This window comes from Beta vulgaris, chromosome 3 (genome assembly GCF_026745355.1).
Source record: "Beta vulgaris subsp. vulgaris cultivar EL10 chromosome 3, EL10.2, whole genome shotgun sequence".
Lineage (NCBI taxonomy): Eukaryota > Viridiplantae > Streptophyta > Magnoliopsida > Caryophyllales > Amaranthaceae > Beta > Beta vulgaris.
Genome location: NC_079204.1, coordinates 13205878 through 13227653, shown reverse-complemented (window position 1 = coordinate 13227653; position 21776 = coordinate 13205878). Strand labels below are relative to the sequence as shown.

At 36.0% G+C, this 21776-nt stretch overlaps 2 protein-coding genes across 2 annotated transcripts; one reads left to right on the top strand and one right to left on the bottom strand.

The window, feature by feature from the left end:
• The first annotated feature begins 582 nt into the window (after positions 1-582).
• On the top strand, positions 583-8429 carry LOC104888773 (probable U3 small nucleolar RNA-associated protein 7). Its single transcript, XM_010673842.3, has 8 exons — positions 583-771; positions 867-934; positions 1083-1172; positions 1774-1906; positions 2312-2430; positions 2519-2586; positions 5517-5565; positions 7178-8429. The coding sequence occupies exons 1-8, from the start codon at positions 762-764 to the stop codon at positions 8210-8212; spliced, it is 1572 nt and encodes a 523-aa protein (XP_010672144.2). The 5' UTR covers positions 583-761; the 3' UTR covers positions 8213-8429.
• A 3825-nt stretch (positions 8430-12254) lies between these two features.
• LOC104888772 (nuclear poly(A) polymerase 3) lies at positions 12255-18592 on the bottom strand. Its single transcript, XM_048641102.2, is given in 8 exon segments — positions 12255-12856; positions 12859-12964; positions 13964-14043; positions 14046-14124; positions 14402-14698; positions 16394-16456; positions 18291-18452; positions 18536-18592. Coding segments are annotated over 8 exon segments (1053 nt in total). The 5' UTR covers positions 18542-18592; the 3' UTR covers positions 12255-12596.
• Between the last annotated feature and the right edge of the window lie 3184 nt (positions 18593-21776).

Sequence of the window (21776 nt, the reverse complement as noted above, 5' to 3'; positions counted from 1 at the left end):
AATTGGGTAAAAAGCTCTCCAACATAGAGAGAAAAGACAATTAATATTGACAAAAACTAGAATAATAAAGAGCTCGAAATTAGAAATTGAAGTTTACTACCATCGAAAAGGATGATGGGACCCCCAAACTAGCTGAAAAAAGACCAGAATTATTAGAGAGACACTACTTGTTATACTTATAGAGCACACTTTGTTTTTACTTGCCTGGTTTGATCAATTGTTTTTGTTGATTTCTTCTACTGGTTATATTGTCTGACTTTATGTTTTGATAGTTTGATGATATACAAAAAAGTCAAAAGCCAATTAAAAGAAGTCATAGAATGATAAAAACACCTAGGAATGATACAATTGGGTCCCAATCCAATCCAACTCCGACTCCACAAGAAGGAAAAAGAACCGACCCAAATCCGATAAAAAGTCCAAATCCAAGTCCGCCTTAAAAACTCCAAATCGGAATAGGAGGTGGGTCGGACTTAAATCCTACACGGGCCCCGACCCGTGTCCGCCCCGAATAAGCAAACGGGTCTAAAAGAGAAGCATGTGAAATAGTGAAAGTGAGCATCGCAAAAAAAACATAAATCATTTTTTAGGAAATTAGTTTTATTTTTTTTAAAAGGTGAACTAGAAAATTAGAGATTAGAAGCGTAAAAACTAGGGTTTTAGCTCTCATCTCTTCAGTCTTTCATGAGGAAGAGTTAAACCTCTTCACTTGAATTAATTCATCAAATTTTCTCTCTCTTCCTTTCGGAAGCAGCATAACAATGGCGAATCGTAAGTGTTTTTTTTTTCCTCTGTAATTTAATCCTTTTTTTTTGCGATAATTTTGATAGCTTATATTTATTCTTTCATCTTCATTAAATTTATAGTTTCAGACGGAGAAGAGATGGAGCTAAATATGAAAAAGTATCTTAGAGGAGAAGCTACTAACTTGGAGGTAATCCCTAATCTTTCTCTGTTTCAGTTTTTCTTGTTGTGTTGTTACTGTTGCTGCAAATGCAATGCTGCTGCCTACATAACTAGAGAAGAATAAATAATCTTTTTCTGTATTCTGTATTTGTAAAATATATGTGTTTTGATTGCAGGTTTTGAAAGATAAGAAGCTGAAGGGACAGCTTGCTGTTAAAGAAAATTTGTACAAACGTTCCGCAAAGGCGGCAGCCGATGTCGAAAAGGTCACCTTTTGCTTGCTTTTAGTTGCTCTTTTATCCTTTGAGATTACTTGTATCTGTGTTAGAATTTGTAGTTTGTGGAACTAGTAGTGATGTTTTTTTAGAATTGCTATAGCCTATAGGATAATCAATGATTAAATTAGGGCTTGAGCAGGTTATTTTAGAATTGCTATAGCCTTTAGGAGAATCAAAGATAAGAACTGTTGTTTCAGCGGGTTATTTTAGAATTGCTATAGCGTATAGGAGAATCAATGGTAACAATTAGGGTTTCAGCAGGTTATTTTAGAATTGCTATAGTCTATAGGAGAGTCAATGATAAAAATGAGGGTTTGAGCGGGTTATTGAAAGGAAGATCTTGCTCTCTTATTTTGTAATTGGCGTGAATGAAAGGTACTCATTTTCGATGCTTGTGTTAATGAGATAAATTTAGCTAAACTTTTAGATATTATTATGTTCCTTGTCCATCATGCCAATAACAAGAATTGTTTTCTTATGGAACTACTTGTCTTATTATTTAGCATGCATTCTCTCACTTGTGTGTGATTAAGTCAAGTGTGCAATAATCTGTGGTTCACTTGGTAACTTGTTTTGTCTCTTTTTTCAGTGGCTTATGCCCTCGGAAGGTGGCTTTATAGAGCCTGAAGGTATAGAAAAGACATGGAATTTAAAACAGGAGGATATTGGCAATGAAGTTGATATTCTAAGTCGAAAGAACCAGTATGACATGGTGTTACCAGGTTGCTATTCAAATTCTGTTCATTGTTTGATGATTTTTTTCTAGTTCGAATAACAACATATAATATCATATAGATCACGAGCAGGTGCTTGTGTTATCTGATTATGATTAAGGTAGTTCACTTTTTAAAGATGGCATGTTACCTGATTTTGATAAGATTTAGGATACCACGCTTTTTACTACAGATGTTTGGGTAAACCAGATATTTGCTTGTCTGGAATGGTTCTCACTGCTCAGATGAAATTATAAAAACCAATAGTATGCACGTTGTGACAGTTTTTGGTAGCTTCCATTTTGAATTTCTGGAAACACGTATGCCTAACTTCTAGCTCTCAGTAGTTGCATTCTTGCAAGTTTAAGAGGTTGCCTTTTCTGATGTTGTTTTGTTTTCGGAATTCTATTGCAGATCTTGGTCCTTACAATATTGATTTCACCCCAAGTGGGCGTTATATGGCAGTCGCAGGTCGCAAGGGTCACTTAGGTGTCCTTGATGTGAAAGATATGAGCCTAATTAAGGAATTCCAGGTGTGTTAGAAACCTTTTCCCTTTCTGTAATGATATCTCTAGTATCCCATGAGATGTATGCATGACTAATGATTATTGATTATTTTAGGTGCGAGAAACTGTAAGAGATGTCGTTTTCCTGCACAATGAGTTGTTTTTTGCTGCTGCTCAAAAAAAGTGAGATTCTTTCTCCCTTTTTTTTTGTAATGGATATAACCTCTCTTGGATATTACTCTGTGCTTGAAACTGCTTGTACTTATCAGCGCTTGCTTTTTTCTTGGAGATTGGAGTGGATGTTTTTGATGCTTTTGCATCATCTTTTACTTCTATTGCTTCATATAGGTTTATGTAGAACCTTCCAAGCATTGGCGGATTTAGAGGGGACTTTGGGGGTACTGCAATACCCCTAAAGTGGAAAAAAATGTGTAAATTTTAGCAAAAAAAGGTTGAGGAAGAAGGAAACTGGAAACAAAAAATAGCAAAGCAAGTAAGAAATAAAGAGAGAGAAAAACTATGAATCCTTGAAGATATGAAACCATATAATAGGAGTGTAGTATTTAAGTATAGTATTTATTTGTACTTATATATGTCAGGACTCGGGAAACACATCAACAAACAACAAAACTTACTGTAGAGGTATAGGATTTTAATGGGTATTATCTAATTTTTGGATGATGAAGGTATGTTATATGGAGGAGGGTGATGAAAATTGAAAAGAGGAGAGAGAACAAATATGACAGTGGAGAGAGAACGCGTGATAAGCGAAAGAATTACAAGTAAACCACTAGTGTCTCAATTTTGGTGAGCTGCTACTTTGATTAGTGGTTCATTAAAACAATATCACTAATTGAACTAGCAGTATATCTTAAAGAATCACTATTTCTGTTAGCGGTTTTGTTTAAAACTAAAAAGAAAAAAATTCACTTTCAGTCTTATGTAGACGGTACCTAGGGAATTAATTTTGAAAATGGTATAAAGAGAGAAATAATTTTGTTACTAGAATTATCTGCGAAAAAATTTGCATATTTTTGGAAGAAAGAACAATTGTATTTGAAATATTTATTTATTTTCATATTTTGGCATTTATGACCTTAATTTCTAAACAACGTTTTAGGTTGTAATATTTTGAACATAGAGTATTTTCAAATACGATCCTACTAAAGGGTGTCCGGAGTGCTGATAAGAAACTTATTTTAATAAAAAAAATATTTTGTGACACCCGTTAGCATTTGCCAATATTGTGACCAAGTTTATTTACAGTACCCCCGATTTAAAAATTCTGGATCCGCCACTGCTTCCAAGTCCTATGGTGACCCCCATCAACCTGACTTAACTGAAGAGGGTAGTGCACATGAAAGTTACCAAGTTATCGGTGCAAATCCCAAGATACCAATGGTGACGGATGAACAAAAATCCTGATCTCTAATTCAAAGCTCTATTGATTCATTCCCCTTTGAGGAATTGCGCAATGGGGAGTTGATACCAGCGTCTCTGTTAGTAAATGTTTTCATACTTGTTCATAGTTGGAAGGCTATATTAGTAAGAATTTTCCTTGTAGAAGTAATAAATAGGGACCTGGATGCGATGCAAAGTAAACCAATGGTTCATGAATCATAGCTGGTTGGTTACAAACTTATAACTCTTTATATTAGAAGGGGAAAATGGTTAATGGAATACTATAACTGTGTGCAATTGGCAACTAGAATTCTTGTGACAGGTAGGTTTTATATATGTGCACTGATTCTGTGAAATTACAGCTATCTTTTATGTATTGGTACCTTTTCAGAGATAGCATGGGAAACCTGCCTTCCCTTGATGGTTAAAATGCCTAAAAAGATTGAATCGAATGGAGATTGTGGATGGGGGTCTCAACCATTACAGAGAAATGCAAAAAGCTAAGGCATTTATATCAAGTGGGAACTTTAATGATTTTGTATGCAACATATACAGTATGATAAAAAATCAGATAATATATAAATTATTTGGATGTAGCATCACTAAAGGCATGGCAGATTTACATATAACTCTGAAGTGACAGTTGCCCATCCAAATAATTTGATTTTTGTTTTTTCAATTTCTTCGAGTATATGAGCTAGGGATGTTAAGAGGAGTCGGAATTCTCTAGAATTTTAGTGAAACTCTACAAGGTAGAGTTGTATCTGAGCCATACATTTTAAAATCAAGGGCTCATATTGGTGGAAAGGAAAGATTTCAGGGTGGATTTTGGTGAGATAAAATAGGGGGGATTTTGGAAAGAGAATATATGAGCCATTGATTTTATTCAAAGGTTGATATTGCTCAAACTCTTTTTTGTAGAGTTATTTTACAACTCTAGAGGATCCCGACTGTTAAGAGTGGTGGTTAAGAGAGACTGTCTTGTGGTGATTCATCTCCTGCAAAATCCTTCAGATGATTATAATGCTATGACTTTTGTTTTAGATGCTATCTCGAGTTAGCTTCTCCTTTTGATGGTTTCGCTTGGTCTTTTGTCTAACAAGAAGCAATACAGTAGCTCGTACCTTGGATCATCGTCAACCTTGGGAGATCTGCCAACAAATTTGGAAATATGATTGTCCTCTGAGCAATGTAAGTTTGATTGATGATGATTTAATAAAGTCCTTGTCGAGCTTCTCTCGATAACCAAAAAAAAGAGAACAAGGATGCTTACCAGAACGATACAAAAGCAGTATTGAACTTGCCTTTGAGTATAATTCTCAATGGTCTACATCCGAGGTAGTGATCAGGCAACTAAATGGGGCTTATGTTGTAAATTGGCCACATGTCTCTTATCCAGAAAGGGACAAGCAACTCATGGCTTTTGCCTAGCTTGCCTTAGAATACGACTTGATATCGATTCTCTGCAGTCAATTTCTGGCAATTTACAGTATGAACTATGATAAAAACTTCTTCGTGGATAAGACCTATAGCCGACTTCACTGTCAGAACTCAGAAATCCATTTGAATGCATTTGTGTTTGTTTGCAAAATCCTAACTTTATTGTCGTCTCCTTCATATATTATTGTGTATGCATTTCCATGTCTTGGATGATAAAAGACTGCAATATACTTTGTGTAGTTTCTGAACCATCCCATTTGAAAATTTGGCAGGTATCCTTACATATATAACAGAGATGGTGTAGAGCTTCACTGTTTGAAGGTCAGGATGCTTCTCCTTGAGATATTATGTGTTTTTAATTCTTTGGTCTTTAATTTTGCTTTCCTGCTTGAGGAGTATCCCGTTCTTACTTTTTTATTTGACTTGGACTTAAAGATGTGTACCTCTCGCCCTCTGTACCTATTTGCGCACGTTCATGTACTCAATATTTGTAACAGGTTGTCCTTCACTTATATTAGCCCAAACATATGAACTTCTCTTTGTCCAAAACCTTGTATTTTACGAGGGTGGTTCTTTGAGTATTGGTATTTTAGAGGTGGGTTTGTCTATCTTGCCATTGGTGTCTCAAAAACTGAATTGATAATGACTAAGTGATGATATTTCCAAAACCTGGAGCTTATGGCATCTTACTTGATTAATTGTTTGCCTGTAGAAGTATTTTCTGCCAATGCTTTGTTTTCATTCAACCTTTTCCCATTTCTGTTTGATTTGATGATTGTTTTTTCTGCCAATGCTTTGTTTTCAGTCAACCTTTTCCCATTTCTGTTTGATTTGATGATTGTTTTATTGCCTTTACCGTCTTTTATGGTCGGGTATTCAGTCTCCCTTACCTCCTACTTGTTGACTAGAAGGCAGAAGCAGTGAATGATGCCATAATGTTGGTATTGTTGCTTTTAAGTTACATTCATTGTACTCCAGTTGTCCACTCTTCAATTGTGTGGCAGTTAATTGATCATCTGTTCCGTGTTATTTTAAAAAATGTTAAAAAGTAATTGACGAAAACTTTACTAGATTATACTCCACGTTTCATGTCCATTGCCACTTGTTATTGGTGTTGAAAGAGTAATTTAACTGGCTTGGGTTATGAATTTCTTGTGCTCCTTTTTTTTGTTCCTTTTGGGTGGGCGGTTGGGGGGGGTGGGGGTGGTAGACTGGTTGAGGCAGCCAAATGCATACTACCTCGTTTTTTTATTGTTACGCTTTCTTTTTTTGACCGTTTTTATTTAATTGTTACACTTTCACTTTTCCTTATATGATAACCTATCACATCAATTTTTTACACTTTTCTACCTCATATACCCCACCATCCATTTCAATAATCTACCCAAAAGGCCAAAGCCTTCCCATCTACCTTAATTTTCTCTCTCCTACATTACTATAATGCTTCTTTTACATCTCCCAAAACCAAATACTCTTTGGTTGTACTTTGTGCTTTTTGCAATATTTCCTTGGTCCTCCCCCAAAGTGAAGTGTAACAAAAAAAAAAAGGAGCATTAATATCTTATGCTTTGTCATTAAAGAAAGTAAGAATACATCATTGATAAGTACAATGTTTTTAATTGGAACTTGTAATCATCATTAAGACATGTATTATTCATGTGATTAAACCACTTTGGCCCAAATTTTTGGTATCAGGAAAAAATAGCATGTTTTTGGAAATGGATTAGTATCTCAAACCTTTACCCCAACTCCACTCTCCAGAACTCTCGTGAGAATTTGCTGGTGATAGTAAGGTGCATTTTGTATACTTGTGTACTGTTTTGTTTTCTTCGGGGAGGAGTTGCTGTATGCATATTGTTTAGTTCTTATTTATGTGAATTTTTTTCCCTATTATTGTTATTAGTACTTGATGGAACTTTCACCTGAAATTTAGGAACATGGGGCTGTATCAAAGCTTCAATTTCTGAGGAACCACTATCTATTGGCATCCATTAATAAATTTGGACAACTCCGTTATCAAGACGTCACTATGGGTGAGATGATAGCTAATTACCGTACTGGCCTCGGCCGTACAGATGTGATGCAGGCCAACTCTTACAACGGTATCATCGGCTTAGGACATTCCAATGGCACGGTTACCATGTGGAAGCCTACAAGCCCCAACCCTATAGTCAAAATGCTCACCCATCATGGACCATTAACAGCATTGGCCTTTCACCCAAACGGACATCTTATGGCGACTGCGGGAATGGAAAGAAAAATCAAATTATGGGATTTGAGAAAATTCGAGGCTCTTCAGACAATTCCAGGTCATGCTAAGTCTTTGCATTTTAGTCAGAAAGGTTTGCTTGCTGCTTCTTCCGGATCATTTGTACAAGTTCTGAGAGATGTTTCGGGGTCTCAGAATTACACTCGTTATATGAACCATCCTATGGTGAAAGGCTATCAGATACAAAGGGTTTCATTTCGACCATTTGAGGATGTTCTTGGAATAGGGCATTCAATGGGATGGTCATCAATTTTAATTCCTGGTTCTGGAGAACCGAACTTCGACTCTTGGGTGGCTAACCCATTTGAAACATCGAAACAGAGGCGTGAAAAGGAAGTGAGGTCACTCTTAGAGAAACTTCCCCCAGAGTCTATAATGTTGGATCCTAAGAAAATTGGGACTGTAAAACCCCCTCGGAAGAAGGACAAGCCAACACGGAAAGAGAGAGAAGAAGAGATGGAGGCAGCTCTTGAAGCAGCCAAGGGGATCGAATTCAAACACAAAATGAAAGGTAGGAGCAAAGGGGGGAAAAGAGCAAAGAAGAAGCAGGAGGCTGTTGAGAAAGTAAAGAGGAGATTTGTAGAAGAAAATATAAAAGAGAATGAAGAACTATCTAAAAAGAAGAGGACAAGAGATAGTGAAGACACAGCCGAGTTACCGAAATCTTTGCAGCGGTTTGCTAAGAAGAAAGCCCCATAAATTTATTTTTATCATTCTGTAAAAAATTTTGATCCGGTGTAGCTAGCCTGTTTTGTTTCTTCACTCTTCTATAATGTTATTTTGGAATCTCTAGGTAGCATTTTTTGAGTTCACTTGTAATCTTGTTTCAGATTTTACTGTACTCCGAAGTTGGAACACAGTTTAGTTTAATTATTCTTGAATAGAACATGGAAAAGATGGAGATGTGTTCTTTCTTCGCTACGACTCTATCAAGGTGAGGATTTGCTTTCAGCCTTCTGTACTACAAACACGGGTTGTCACCCTCAATAAAACAAGCTTTGACTGACATTTCATTAGAGTCCGTTTCTAAAGAGACGGTCTTACGTTAGTGTTAACATGAGACCGTTGATGTCATGTTGACATCACACTAGTGCATCAAACCAGTAGCAGAACTAGTTAAGTGTTTGAACCTATTAGTTATCCTAACCAAAAATTGCTTCTGGATGAATTAGTTAAGCTTTGACATATATATGAGTTATGTGTTGAAGTATATTAATTATATCATAAGATTATGAACCATTTTATTTGCCTAATTTCATTATCACGCATAGATCATTCTATACCTCTTCACTAATCCATCAATAAGCTGTTAAACCTGCATTATTTTCCTCCATTTTCCGTCCAGATTATAACATGGCGATTCAATTGTTTGATATTTTGAGATCCACTAATTCTTCCTAAAACATACTTTGATTACAAAAAGTTGAGATCAAAACTCATACATCTCCTCCTTTCTTGAAATTCCAAGAAAGGATAGACTTGTGCATACTGCATACCGATTCAAGGATTTTGCATTCCCTAATGATTGTGAAGGCGTTGTAATTCTCATAAATTTATTAGAATGGGTTATATTATGTTCACTTACCGGAGGGACATATTGGAATATGTTTTGTTTAGTTTGAGTTAATAACCACACAAAGATATAGAATAAAATTGCAATCTATACTAATATATTAAAAGACGTGCGTGAACCAGGAACGGTGCCACATGGTGCTCTCCCTAGGGAGTTTTAGTTCATGTAATCCATGTACAATGAAAAAAATTAGAAATTGAATAGTATAGGTTTTGATCCCGTGACCTCAAGTTCATGTACTAAAGTTTTAACCACTAGACCAAGTTGTATTTAGTGATATCATATCAAAGTGCAATATTAATAAATGAAAATTTTCTTACCGGGGCATAGCCCGAGCCTAATAACTCGTTAGATAATGTTAAATGGTGGGTGCGAATTATACATTTGGGCCTGTCTAAAATATAAATTTTACCTATCGGGTAGAAATTTATAAGAGAATTGAAGAGAAAGGAAGGGGAAGAAAATTAATGTTCATTCCACAAAGAAGCTATATATAATTACACAGACTAACTACTTTTATTTTTGAAGGGGGATAAACTAACTACTTAGGCGATGTTTGGGAACATAGGTTGAAATAGAGCTGAAATTAATAAGGTAGTTAAAAGGAGCTGAATTGACAAGGTAGCTGAAAATTTCAAAACCTTAAAGTGAGATGTTATATTTGAGATTAAATTTTATTTAAACTCCTACCCAAAACACAACTATTTTTTTATGTGGCTTAAAATTTTAGCATCTACTCATTTAAGGTGACTTAAATGTGTTGCCAAGTAGAGCTTAATACTATAAAATAGGAAAAACAATCACATGATCATATTTAGTGGGCAACCATATTGACTCACAAAGTACACTAACACGATATTCCTAAGCAATAGTAACTTTTTTCCAACAGGGAACCTCTTAGTAAGGACACTGCTAAACCAACACCTTTCGCAGATTATATAACCCAACTACACAGGTCAACAAGTTGAGTTCCCCATGCCGCCACCTCCACCAAGCTTAGCTTGGTTAAACAATAGTAACTACGCAACCACTAATATGAAGCAATATTAATGTGCTTAGGGTCAAGTTAATGGGTACAAAATCAACTAATAGTGATGATGTTTTAATAAGTGATTCAATCAAGTACCTGTCAAAAAACATGATTCAATCAAGCTAAAGTATTGGGATTCAGAATGAATTAATAACTGAAGTATATTTTACTTCCAAATTATTCAACCAAATTAAAGAGATGAAAGATTTATTATATGGTACATTTTATCATATTATTTAGGAGTGTAGTGCATCATACTTAGAGTCTGTTCTCTTCGACATAAAATAGCTGACTTGAACTGACAGTGATATGTGAGAGTAAAAGTATTGTCCAGAGCTGAATTGAACTGTACTGAAAATAAGTTAGGGAGAACAGACTCTTAGCTTAAGTATTTATATCACCTATAAACCCTTCTGCAACCAAAAAAGCAAATGTTACGGGAACAAAATGTGAACACAAGTGAGCACAAAAGGAGCTTACAACTGAACTTCATTCTTATTAGCCACAAAGTCCCAATTTATTAGTCACAAGCCGTAGTAGAACACAAGAACTACTAAGCTACAGACAATATAAAAAATTAAGTTACGAGCTTGACAATGTCTGCAACAAGTATAGACATATCATGCACACTCATATTTTCAAATGGTTGTTTCATACCCCTATTTAAGAATTCATCATCACAAGCCTTAGCATAATATGCTATAGACTTAAGAACTCGTATTGCATCATCTTTTTTACCAAAATCAAGAGCTTTTGTAGCATTTGGAAGAAGAGTGACCACAATTGCCTTGTAATGATCAGAACACTTGCTGCATTTTTCTCTTACATACCGCGATTCTCCTTTGTCATGAGCCAAACTTAAGAGTGCATTAAGAATTTCTTCAGAGACCGTCAAATATCTCTGCATTACAATCTTTGCAAGGCCTTTGGTATCAGTTGTAAACTTTCGTGAGTCTGGTTATAAGATTGACATGCATAAGTCAAAGTACTGTGTTTGTTTGCACACTTTCGTCACTAAATCTTGTTCTTCTTGAGGTGCTAATGAACTCGAAGATTTGATTGAGATGAAGAGAGTAATGAGAATACAGAAGGTGGAACTGATTTTTAGTTGAAGAGAATTCATCTTTGCGCTGTATGTGTGATGCGATAATCCTGCAAAAAATAGGTAATTACTAGTACGTCAAAAATGTTTTGGAGTAAAGCAAACAGAAATGACGTGTGTAGTCTTCTATTGGGGTCTCAATCTGGGGCGATCTATAAATTTTGAAGTAACTTCACTTGAGAAGGAGTTTAGGAACAATATCAGCAACGGTTATAAAAGAGTGCCCTGGAAGATGGAAATGAGTGTTGTGCCAGCTGCAGAGTTGCCTACCATTGCGCAGTTTCCTGTCAGAATAAACACTTGGAGAATGCCAGATTATGATCAGCAAAGAGTGCTTGTGTACTCGAGACACCATCCAAACTAGTTTGCTAGTTAGGCTGCCACTGGTGGATACCATGCTAGCTCCTAGGATATAGGCTAATTACTAATCTGCTTTCTTGAAGCTGATATAATAAAAAATGAACAATTATGGGAAGAAAAGAAATAAAGCTCAACGTAAGTGAGTTGAGATAGATGAGCTGAACTAGATTGAAAGAAACTAAGCTAACTAAACTAAAGTAAGCTGAAATAAATTGAATTAAAATAAGGCTCAAAAGAACAAAGCTGAAGTGTGGTATTTGAGGGCAGAATCCCAATTGTCAAGTTCCCTACTTTCAATCACTTTACTTACAAGTGATTGACCAAGGCTGTGTTGGTTAAGGTTTACTTATTAGACCCCGTTTTTTCGAATTGAACTGGACTAATCTAAGCTGAACTAAACTGAAATTAAGTGAACTGAATTGAAATACACTAAACTGAACTTAGAGAAACTGAATTGCGAATAGCTGAACTAAACTAAAGTTAACTAAAGTTAACTAACCTGAACTTAACTAAACTAAATTTCACTAAATTGAAAATAAATCCAAAAAGAACAAGGCCTTAGTCTTTGTATCTTATCTAATGAGCAGGAATTCATGAGTGTTATTATGTTGAAAAAAGGGAGTCCAATCCAACAACTTGGCAAAGAAACCATGTCATTTGGCAAGTGGAGGAAGTCTTAAAGAAAGAACAAGATCAAATATTTTCTATAAGAACCTCGCAATGTAGGAAGTTGGGTAACCATCCCCACATAAATTTCTAAAATCATTAACAAGCCACACTCTGGCCAAAAAATGAGTACTATTTTTTTCCTCATAACGTCAATCGCAATTTGCACCTCTAGTTGATAATTACCTTTTCGCTCGCGCTGAAATTGTGTACAGACTAGAAAGTTCAGCATAGGTCAAATATACACTTCTTGTTTCTTTTTTTCCTCTGATTTTTTTTTTCTTTTTGTTTTTTTTTTTCTTTTTTTTAGTATATCAGTTTCTAGAAAGCAAATTAGCACTTGTCCTAAACCCTACAAGCTAGCGTGATCTCCCCCAGTAGCGGCATAACCAACAAAATAGCTTGGCAGGTGCCTCGAGTACACAAGCACTCTTTGCTGATCATAATTAGGTATTCTCCAAGTGTTTATTCTGGCAGGAAACTGCGCAATGGTAGGCAGCTCTGCAGCTGGCACAACAATCATTTCCATCTTCCCTGGCACTCCTTTATAACCGTTGCTGAGATTGTTCCTGAACTCCTTCTCAAGTGAAGTTACTTCAAAATTTATAGATCACCCAGATTGAGACCCCAATAGAAGACTACACTCGACTCTGAGTCTACATTTTCAGTGTCAACATATTCTGTAGGGTTGGGGTCACAAGAAACCCGGATCTCCTCCAACTGCAAGAAAACCAACATGAGAATCTTCTCTTATAAGCACAGGCATCAGGGAGAGGGAAAGCACGTTTGTTGTAGCCCTTTATGTTACTAGACTAGGCGTACAGGTGAAAACTACTTCTAAGAAGACTAGAGGAAGGTAGGCTTGCAGCTCTACCCACAAGAAAGAAAAAGGTGCTGGAGAAGAAGTTAACGAGTATAACACATGCAGACACACATTAACATAGGAGACATGGGTACATGAATGATAAAAAGGCCGACATCTATAATCAAATTCGAACAATTGCAGTTATTCAAGGACAGAGAGAGGTTTCTATCATTAACAACTTTTGTTGTATCAAGTCTGAAGTTGTCTCGGACAACATGTAGGTTAATCCAGGAGAACTTTAGCAACGAAATTGATAGAAAAATTAATAGGTCTAGTCATGCAAAGATAAATAATAAAACTGTGATTACGATAGGCACAATAATGTGCTTTGCATGCTACTGTGCCTTCCAACAGTATGTTCTTCTGTAATGGTCAAGTAATAACACAGCAAAATCAAAGGAAAGAAACCAACAGGACTAAAATAAAAGTCACATTTTTTTAAGGAATATAGTACATGTTACGGACAAGGGGAAGACATAATCCCCTCCATATACCCTCGTAAGATTTTCTACTCACAACACACAGTTGAAAAGTGTGGCACTCCTACCTTAATCTCAAACAGCACAATAGCTATTCGGATTTCTTATAATCAACAAACATTGAACCTATTAAGAATCACAGCCAAAGAAATCAGGAACAAATTAAATTTAGGTTAAAGAGTCTTTAAATATTGGTGTTAAAAAAATATTTCAAAAACTTTATCTAGGCTAAATAATTGACTCACAAAGTCATAGTGCTTGAAGAAAAAAACAAAAGGGCCCATTGACCATTCACAGCTGCACAGGAAATTACTACAAATGCTCATAAACATCAATGGCCTGAGGCATCAACAATTTATAGAAAGTTTCACTTACCTTCAAAATGAGAGAGGGAAATCGTGACTTCACCCATCCAACCCAGTCTCCCAGCTCATCTATCACACAAGCTACGAGGTAAATTTTGAATATGACTTCCTGTATGCATTACCATAAGGTTCAAATAAATTATCCCAGTTAGAATCAGGACTCAGAATCTCCTGCAATGTTTAAAGAATGTCAAAGGATATGAGTCACTGAAAGACATAAACTACACAGACAAAGGTCAAATCCCAATAAAACATCAACAGCTACATTATTCACTGAAAGACATAAACTTCAATACCATTATCACCATTATTACCACTTACCAAACGGCCGTAAAACTCAAAGAACAGTGTGTTTTGTAGCGCTTTTATGGACAATGGAGGTCAAAAAACAATAAGTCACATAAATCGATCAAGCGTCAAGCCATTAAGCTTCACAAAACCTACTGACCTTGACAATGTTCTGCCCTCGGAGACATTCTGCCCTGATTCGGTTGAATGTGCTCTGTGTGATGTTGGACTGGCAGTATTGATATGGGATGCAAGGCAGTCCGATAGGCATCAAAGATCTTCTCTCAGGCACATCTTCCACAGTCTGCATCATACCATCTTGCAAGAGAACAGGTGTAGGCCAAGGCCAACTGGCAAATGTGTTAAAGAAACTCATCACCAGGGCACTTAGGTAAGCATCTGGACTCCTCTGACAAACAAAAGCTGATAGTACAGCTAAATGTATTAATCCAAACAACTGAACACAAACACAGATTGTTAGATATCTGGTGAGGTAGAGGGTACCTCAAGATGGGAATACCCCCTATAATTCAAATAATTAACCAGTGACATTGAAGGGAAGGATAATAATAAGACAAAGATAACACGAAATTTTGGCAAATTTACCCTTTTCAACTTTATTTTGAGAATTATATGCAGAATCTACAATGCTCATATCCTATATTACCCCGACCCGATCGGGCATGAGTATGTGTCAAAGTTTTTGATTCGGCTATTGTATGAAAGTTGACCATGATTTTCACCAAAATGATGCATTGAAGTGTTCAATACCCATGTTGGAAGTGTCGAGGATCAAACATGGTACTTGAGGTGAAGTGGAGAGTCCGAGTGACATAGATCATTTTATGGCGTTTGAATGTGTGGTGAAGAAAGCATTGATGTGACTAACAGGCTTAGATCTATGAGTCAACAAGCTTTATCAACGAAAAAAACTATACGCTCCTCCATATCCAATTTTGATATTATAGGGTATGGTTTGAAGGGTTGGAACTTTTTTTCCTTTTTTTCTTCACATGTATGTATTGTTCTTGTGGTTCTATTTGCATTAGTTGTTACATTTAAAATTAGCTATTACCATTTTAGTACTGGCTTCATTTTGTTAGTTTACCTGATATGATTTTAGCCTATCATGGCTGCTATGCCTTTGTTGTCTTTTTATTATCCTTTCGTTTTTTGTTGTTTGGTTCACATTGTTGGGGTTCCTTTCTCCACTTAGGTGAATAGAGTTACTCCAAATGTCTTCTTCCTATGTTTCCCTATTCCCTGACCACCACCACTGTTCAAGACTTAGATTTCCCTTATCTCAGTTTTGGCTCACACAATGTTATAATCATTCACCACATTACCTATGCCCCGCCAAGAACGCCACCCCCAAGTTTCAAGCAAATGTCGCATAACGGGTTCAGGCATGAAATTCGGCTTTTAATGTATTGCTTTCAAGGTACAGGCCCTCTTCCCATGTGAATTTGAGAATTCCGTTCCAATTCGCTCGTTCCAGTTCAAAATCCTCAAGAAACTTGGGCTAATCCTGTGACATTGGTCTTGTTTCAAGACCAACCGACCGACACCCCCCCCCCCCAAATTTATCCCCATCACCTAACACCCCCTGCAAGCAACCACCACTACCATCGGCGAGCTCAATCACCAACATCCAGCCACCACCATCACTATCACCCTCACCTATCACCACCATGACCACAGCGCAAGTGACAACTGCGACTGGTGTTAGTATCCTTTACTAACATGACAAGGCCTATATTATTAAGAAAAAATTACTTAAAATCCTTTTGTATAAGTCTATTCCTATGTCACTTATGGATGGCTGTATAGCCTGGCGCCGTGAAAAAAATTTCTCAAGTTTTGCTCCTTGCACAGACATAAATTTGGCCTTCGAAATAAAAAATGCATAATGCTTGCACCTTGTGATGGAGGATCATAGCCTTAGTTTTGTGAACATATCATGTCACACTTGATACTCATCAATCTCAGAAATGTATGCTAATAACCAGCAGAAACAGATACATACATATCATGAAATTAAATGAGTACAAAAAGCATACATTCCAGAGCTTGAAAAACGTCATGTACTACATAAAATTTGAAGGCAAAAAGTCCATCTCTAGTTGAGAAAGTTCGAACAAAGATGACTTACATTACCATAAACACCACGATGTTTGGCCCAAAACTTGATGCATCGCAGCAATGACTGAAAATTCTGCAACATCAATAGAGCATAAATGAGAAACCCATAATAAAAATGCAAAGTCACACATCGAAGGTGATTGATCTGGTCTAAAGAAATAGCAATAGAGAGATTCCACATAATATTGTTATATAAAATGACAATTGATATCTTTCATCGAATCTTTTTTTTTTTACGGTGATATCATTTATGAATGCGGTTAGCTACTAATGCTAAGAAAATCTGCGATAGCAGCAATGACAGATTCATCAATCAATCAACAACACACTTGTAAATTATTCTCTCTACCTTTCTTCGACAGCTCTGGTGACTTTTAAATAAGGTCCACTAATTGATCTGATAAAATCAGAAACTTCACTGAGTTAGCTACGCAAAATATCTCCAGCATTCCATTCTTCTAGGAAACATTGCAAAGAAGTTGCAAAATCATTAAAGGTTTCCTTACAAGTTCAGGCACTAGCCCCCCCTCCCATAGCTATAGCTACTAAAGTCTAACTTCATCCAAGTCGATCCTTCTCCCACTTGTGAAGGTACAAGCCAAGTTTCAAATATTTCAAAAATGCATCTTACTTAAGTAGCAAATGATGGATGTTATCTATGAAGGACAAGAGTATAATCATTATAATCGATGTTTTAAAATTCTGATGAGATTGCAACTAAGAGTAAGCGCAAGCCTAGTAATTGTACTTTGCACCCGTAGAGTACTTTTTCCCCAAATGGCCAAGCCTCATACAGTGAGTTCCCATGTGCTAAGCCAAGATAACAGGCGTATTGGATAAAGCGAAATTCAGACTCATGAGTCTCAAACAATAAACAATTTCGGTCTGAGCAAATGTTACAGCCAATTAACCAGTACAGTTACTGATACTAGAAGCCATGTGTCACAAAACTGTTCATGATTTATTCTGTTCCTTTTACTGATTTACTCTCTTTTTCTTTTACTTTGGAGGTTTTGACACCATCTTTTACGTACTATTTTGTCAATCCCCTCAAAAAGAAAAAAGTACTATCTTGTTACTTTTGCTCTTCCTTCACAATCTCTGTGTGCATTCATTTCTGTTATAAACTACTTTTACTTTCCACCTTACTATATATTCAGTCACTTATTTATTAGCAACCCTCCAATTCTCGTTAGCCATTTAACTCATTCACGGAGGAACTAAGTAAGTAAATCCCAAAGAGAAAAAGAAAGTTCAAAGTAATCCTTGAAATCTTGTATATATGTTGTCTTTTCAAATGGAACCCCGTTAACTATATTTATTTTTCCTAAACTAACTTTAAAGGGTAAAAAGCAGAAGAAGGCCATAGTTTGTGATCTTCAACAACAAGTGGATTCATTTTGCAAATGTTTTTTAAAAAATTATTTTGCTTCTAAAAAATTTCACAGCTTCTATTTGAAGTCTAACTATCTAATAATAAAGACTATTATTAGGATTGCAACAGACTTTTTTCCTTCCATTAGAATTTTCTCGCATTTCCCCTTCATCATTTTTGCTCTATATTGAATAGTTCCATTTCATTTATAAATTAATAATTGTCACATAGAGTTTGTTCAAAATTAAGCATCTCATTCAGAACTACTGACATGCAAATTTTGGCTTCAGAACCATTCCTTGCCAGTAGCTTAGTGCTACTGTCCTAGATCAATTAAACTGGGAAACGGGGCAGGTGAATGGAAATTGCTTGTTGTGCAAGCCTTTGAGAAAGTTTTACACTGACCCCAATGATTGTGAAGAATGAAATACTCTAGAAAAACAAGCAAAACAAAATCTAACAGTCATTCATCCTTACGCAATATCTATTTATTGATAAGACTTAGTTTCATCTTTAAACATGGAGAGCTTACTTCAGGAACAGACATCACTTGAAATTGAGCATATGGAAAATCAACAGCAACCCCTTCGAACTTAAATCGCATTAGCGGAACCTTAGCATCGTTAACACAATGAATATCAGACACTTCAGGTCTGCCTTTTAGAATATTGTATAGAACAATAAAGAAATCCTCCTGCAATGACAATGACTAAAATGAGACATCCATAGATAAGCTATACATAAACTTAGATAGTTTAGACAGAAAAAGGAACTTACTGCCATAGTAGCAAACCAGGGTCCAACACATAAAGCATCGATGTATGATAACAATGAACATGGGTATGGGATAGATATAGAATTATAACTAAAAAAATTGTATCATACTCACTCGTTAAATCTTTTTAGAAGATAACTTGAACATTCAATCAGCCTCCCTTAAAAACATAACATTATTCCAAGCATTGATTCTAAAATTTGAGTGTCAGCAACCATAAATTGCTTTATTACAAGCACATTCAACTTCAGATGCACATTGGAGATTATCAACTTCACAAATTTTGGTATCATATCATTTCACTTACTTGCACAAAATTATATACATCCTCCGTTAGATTTTACTTGGAACACTTGCCATTTTTAGAAGCTTCAAAATAAATGCAACATTAACTTATTTGGCTTTTGAACCTCCTCTTCTCTCTTCTCTTGACATGGCCATCTAATTCATCTGTCTCTCTCTCTTTCGTATTACATGGGCTTTTTAAAAAAGTGTGCATCTCCCCCCCCCATGTTACAAGTAAAAGAGAATGGATTGAGAAAATAGTTTCAGAAGTACCATCACTCAAACACTTTATTAGACCTCAAGTACCCATGTTGTATACTTTGACCATCTAACACTAATATTGATGGCTTACAATTCATTTGGAACCAAAACAAGCGAAATTTTCAAACACTAGATGAATCCTTAACGCATACCAATTCCCGACAACAGTTCCCCTAGTCCAAAAAAATTAGTTTCTGAACAGTCAAATCTTCCTACATAGGCAACTTCACATGTATATAAAACCAACTTTCATATAGCTTATCACTTCTCAGGCGCCAAGGATTTATTAGATCCATTAGACATTAAATGCAATCTGATAATAGTATACTAGTAAAACAACACTTCGATACAGATAAACCCAAAAAAATCTTAACATATTATCTGTGGAAAATGACTTCATATGTGTAGAATTAATATGAAACATAAGACCATGCACATAGTACAAGGGAAAAACATAATTCTCACCCCAAGGCCATAGGATCCATAAGTTAATATAGTCGCTGATGCATCTCGAATCACATTTTCGGGAAGTTTCCTCTACCAAGCATACAGAAGGTGGAACTGATTTTTAGTTGAAGAGAATTCATCTTTGCGCGGTATGTGTGATGCGATAATCCTGCAAAAAATAGGTAATTACTAGTACGTCAAAAATGTTTTGGAGTAAAGCAAACAGAAATGACGAGTGTAGTCTTCTATTGGGGTCTCAATCTGGGGCGATCTATAAATTTTGAAGTAACTTCACTTGAGAAGGAGTTTAGGAACAATATCAGCAACGGTTATAAAGGAGTGCCCTAGAAGATGGAAATGAGTGTTGTGTCAGCTGCAGAGTTGCCTACCATTGCGCAGTTTCCTGCCAGAATAAACACTTGGAGAATGCCAGATTATGATCAGCGAAGAGCGCTTGTGTACTCGAGACACCATCCAAACTAGTTTGCTAGTTAGGCTGCCACTAGTGGATACCATGCTAGCTCCTAGGATATAGGCTAATTACTAATCTGCTTTCTTGAAGCTGATATAATAAAAAATGAACAATTATGGGAAGAAAAGAAATAAAGCTCAACGTAAGTGAGTTGAGATAGATGAGCTGAACTGGATTGAAATAAACTAAGCTAACTATTCTAAAGTGAGCTAAAATAAAATGAATTAAAATAAGGCTCAAAAGAACAAAGCTGAAGTGTGGTATTTGAGGGCAGAATCCCAATTATCAAGTTCCCCATTTTCAATCACTTTACTTACAAGTGCTAGACCAAGGCTGTGTTGGTTAAGGTTTACTTATTAGACCCCGTTTTTTCGAACTGAACTGGACTAACCAAAACTTTGAGGGCAGAATCCCAATTATCAAGTTCCCCATTTTCAATCACTTTACTTACAAGTGCTAGACCAAGGCTGTGTTGGTTAAGGTTTACTTATTAGACCCCGTTTTTTCGAACTGAACTGGACTAACCTAAACTGAACTAAACTGAAATTAACTGAATTGAAATACACTGAACTGAACTTAGAGAAACTGAATTGCAAATAGCTGAACTAAACTAAAGTTAACTAACCTAAACTTAACTGAACTAAATTTCACTAAATTGAAAATAAATCCAAAAAGAACAAGGCCTTAGTCTTTGTATCTTATCTAATGAGCAGGAATTCATGAGTGTAATTATGTTGAAAAAAGGGAGTCCAATCCAACTACAACTTGGAAAAGAAACCATGTCATTTGGCAAGTAGAGGAAGTCTTAAAGAAAGAACAAGATCAAATATTTTCTATAAGAACCTCGCAATGTATGGGAAGTTGGGTAACCATCCCCACATAAATTTCTAAAATCATTAACAAGCCACACTCTGGCCAAAAAATGATTACTATTTTTTTCCTCATAACGTCAATCGCATAGCAGCATATGTTCAATGTACTATACTAGACAATTCCTAATCTCTTATGCACAAATGATAATGCTACAAATAAAGTAACCAAAAACAGTTATAGGCTTATAGCAACCAATGCGACTATTGACTAAGGTTGCAAAAGCACCTCTCTAGTTGATAATTACCTTTTCGCTCGCGCTGAAACTGTGTACAGACTAGAAAGTTCAGCATAGGTCAGATATACACTTCTTGTTTCTTTTTTTCCTCTGATTTTTTTTTCTTTTTGTTTTTTTTTCTTTTTTTAGTATATCAGTTTCCAGAAAGCAAATTAGCACTTGTCCTAAACCCTACAAGCTAGCATGATCTCCCTCAGTAGCGGCATAACCAACAAAAGAGCTTGGCAGGTGCCTCGAGTACACAAGCACTCTTTGCTGATCATAATCAGGTATTCTCCAAGTGTTTATTCTAGCAGAAAACTGCGCAATGGTAGGCAGCTCTGCAACTAGCACAACACTCATTTCCATCTTCCTTGGCACTCCTTTATAACCGTTGCTGAGATTGTTCCTGAACTCCTTCTCAAGTGAAGTTACTTCAAAATTTATAGATCGACCCAGATTGAGACCCCAGTAGAAGTTACTCCTCCTCATATAGCTCCTTAGCAGGATACCAGATGTTACCAATTAGTCCAACTAGTAATGATAGATCAAACACCAAGATATGATGAACTGACCTAAGGTAGAGGGGTAATATGGGTAATGCATAATTAGTTAGTATTAGTAGTAACTTGAATGAGATAGAGATGAACTGACCTAAGGTAGCGGGGTAATATGGATAATGCATAATTAG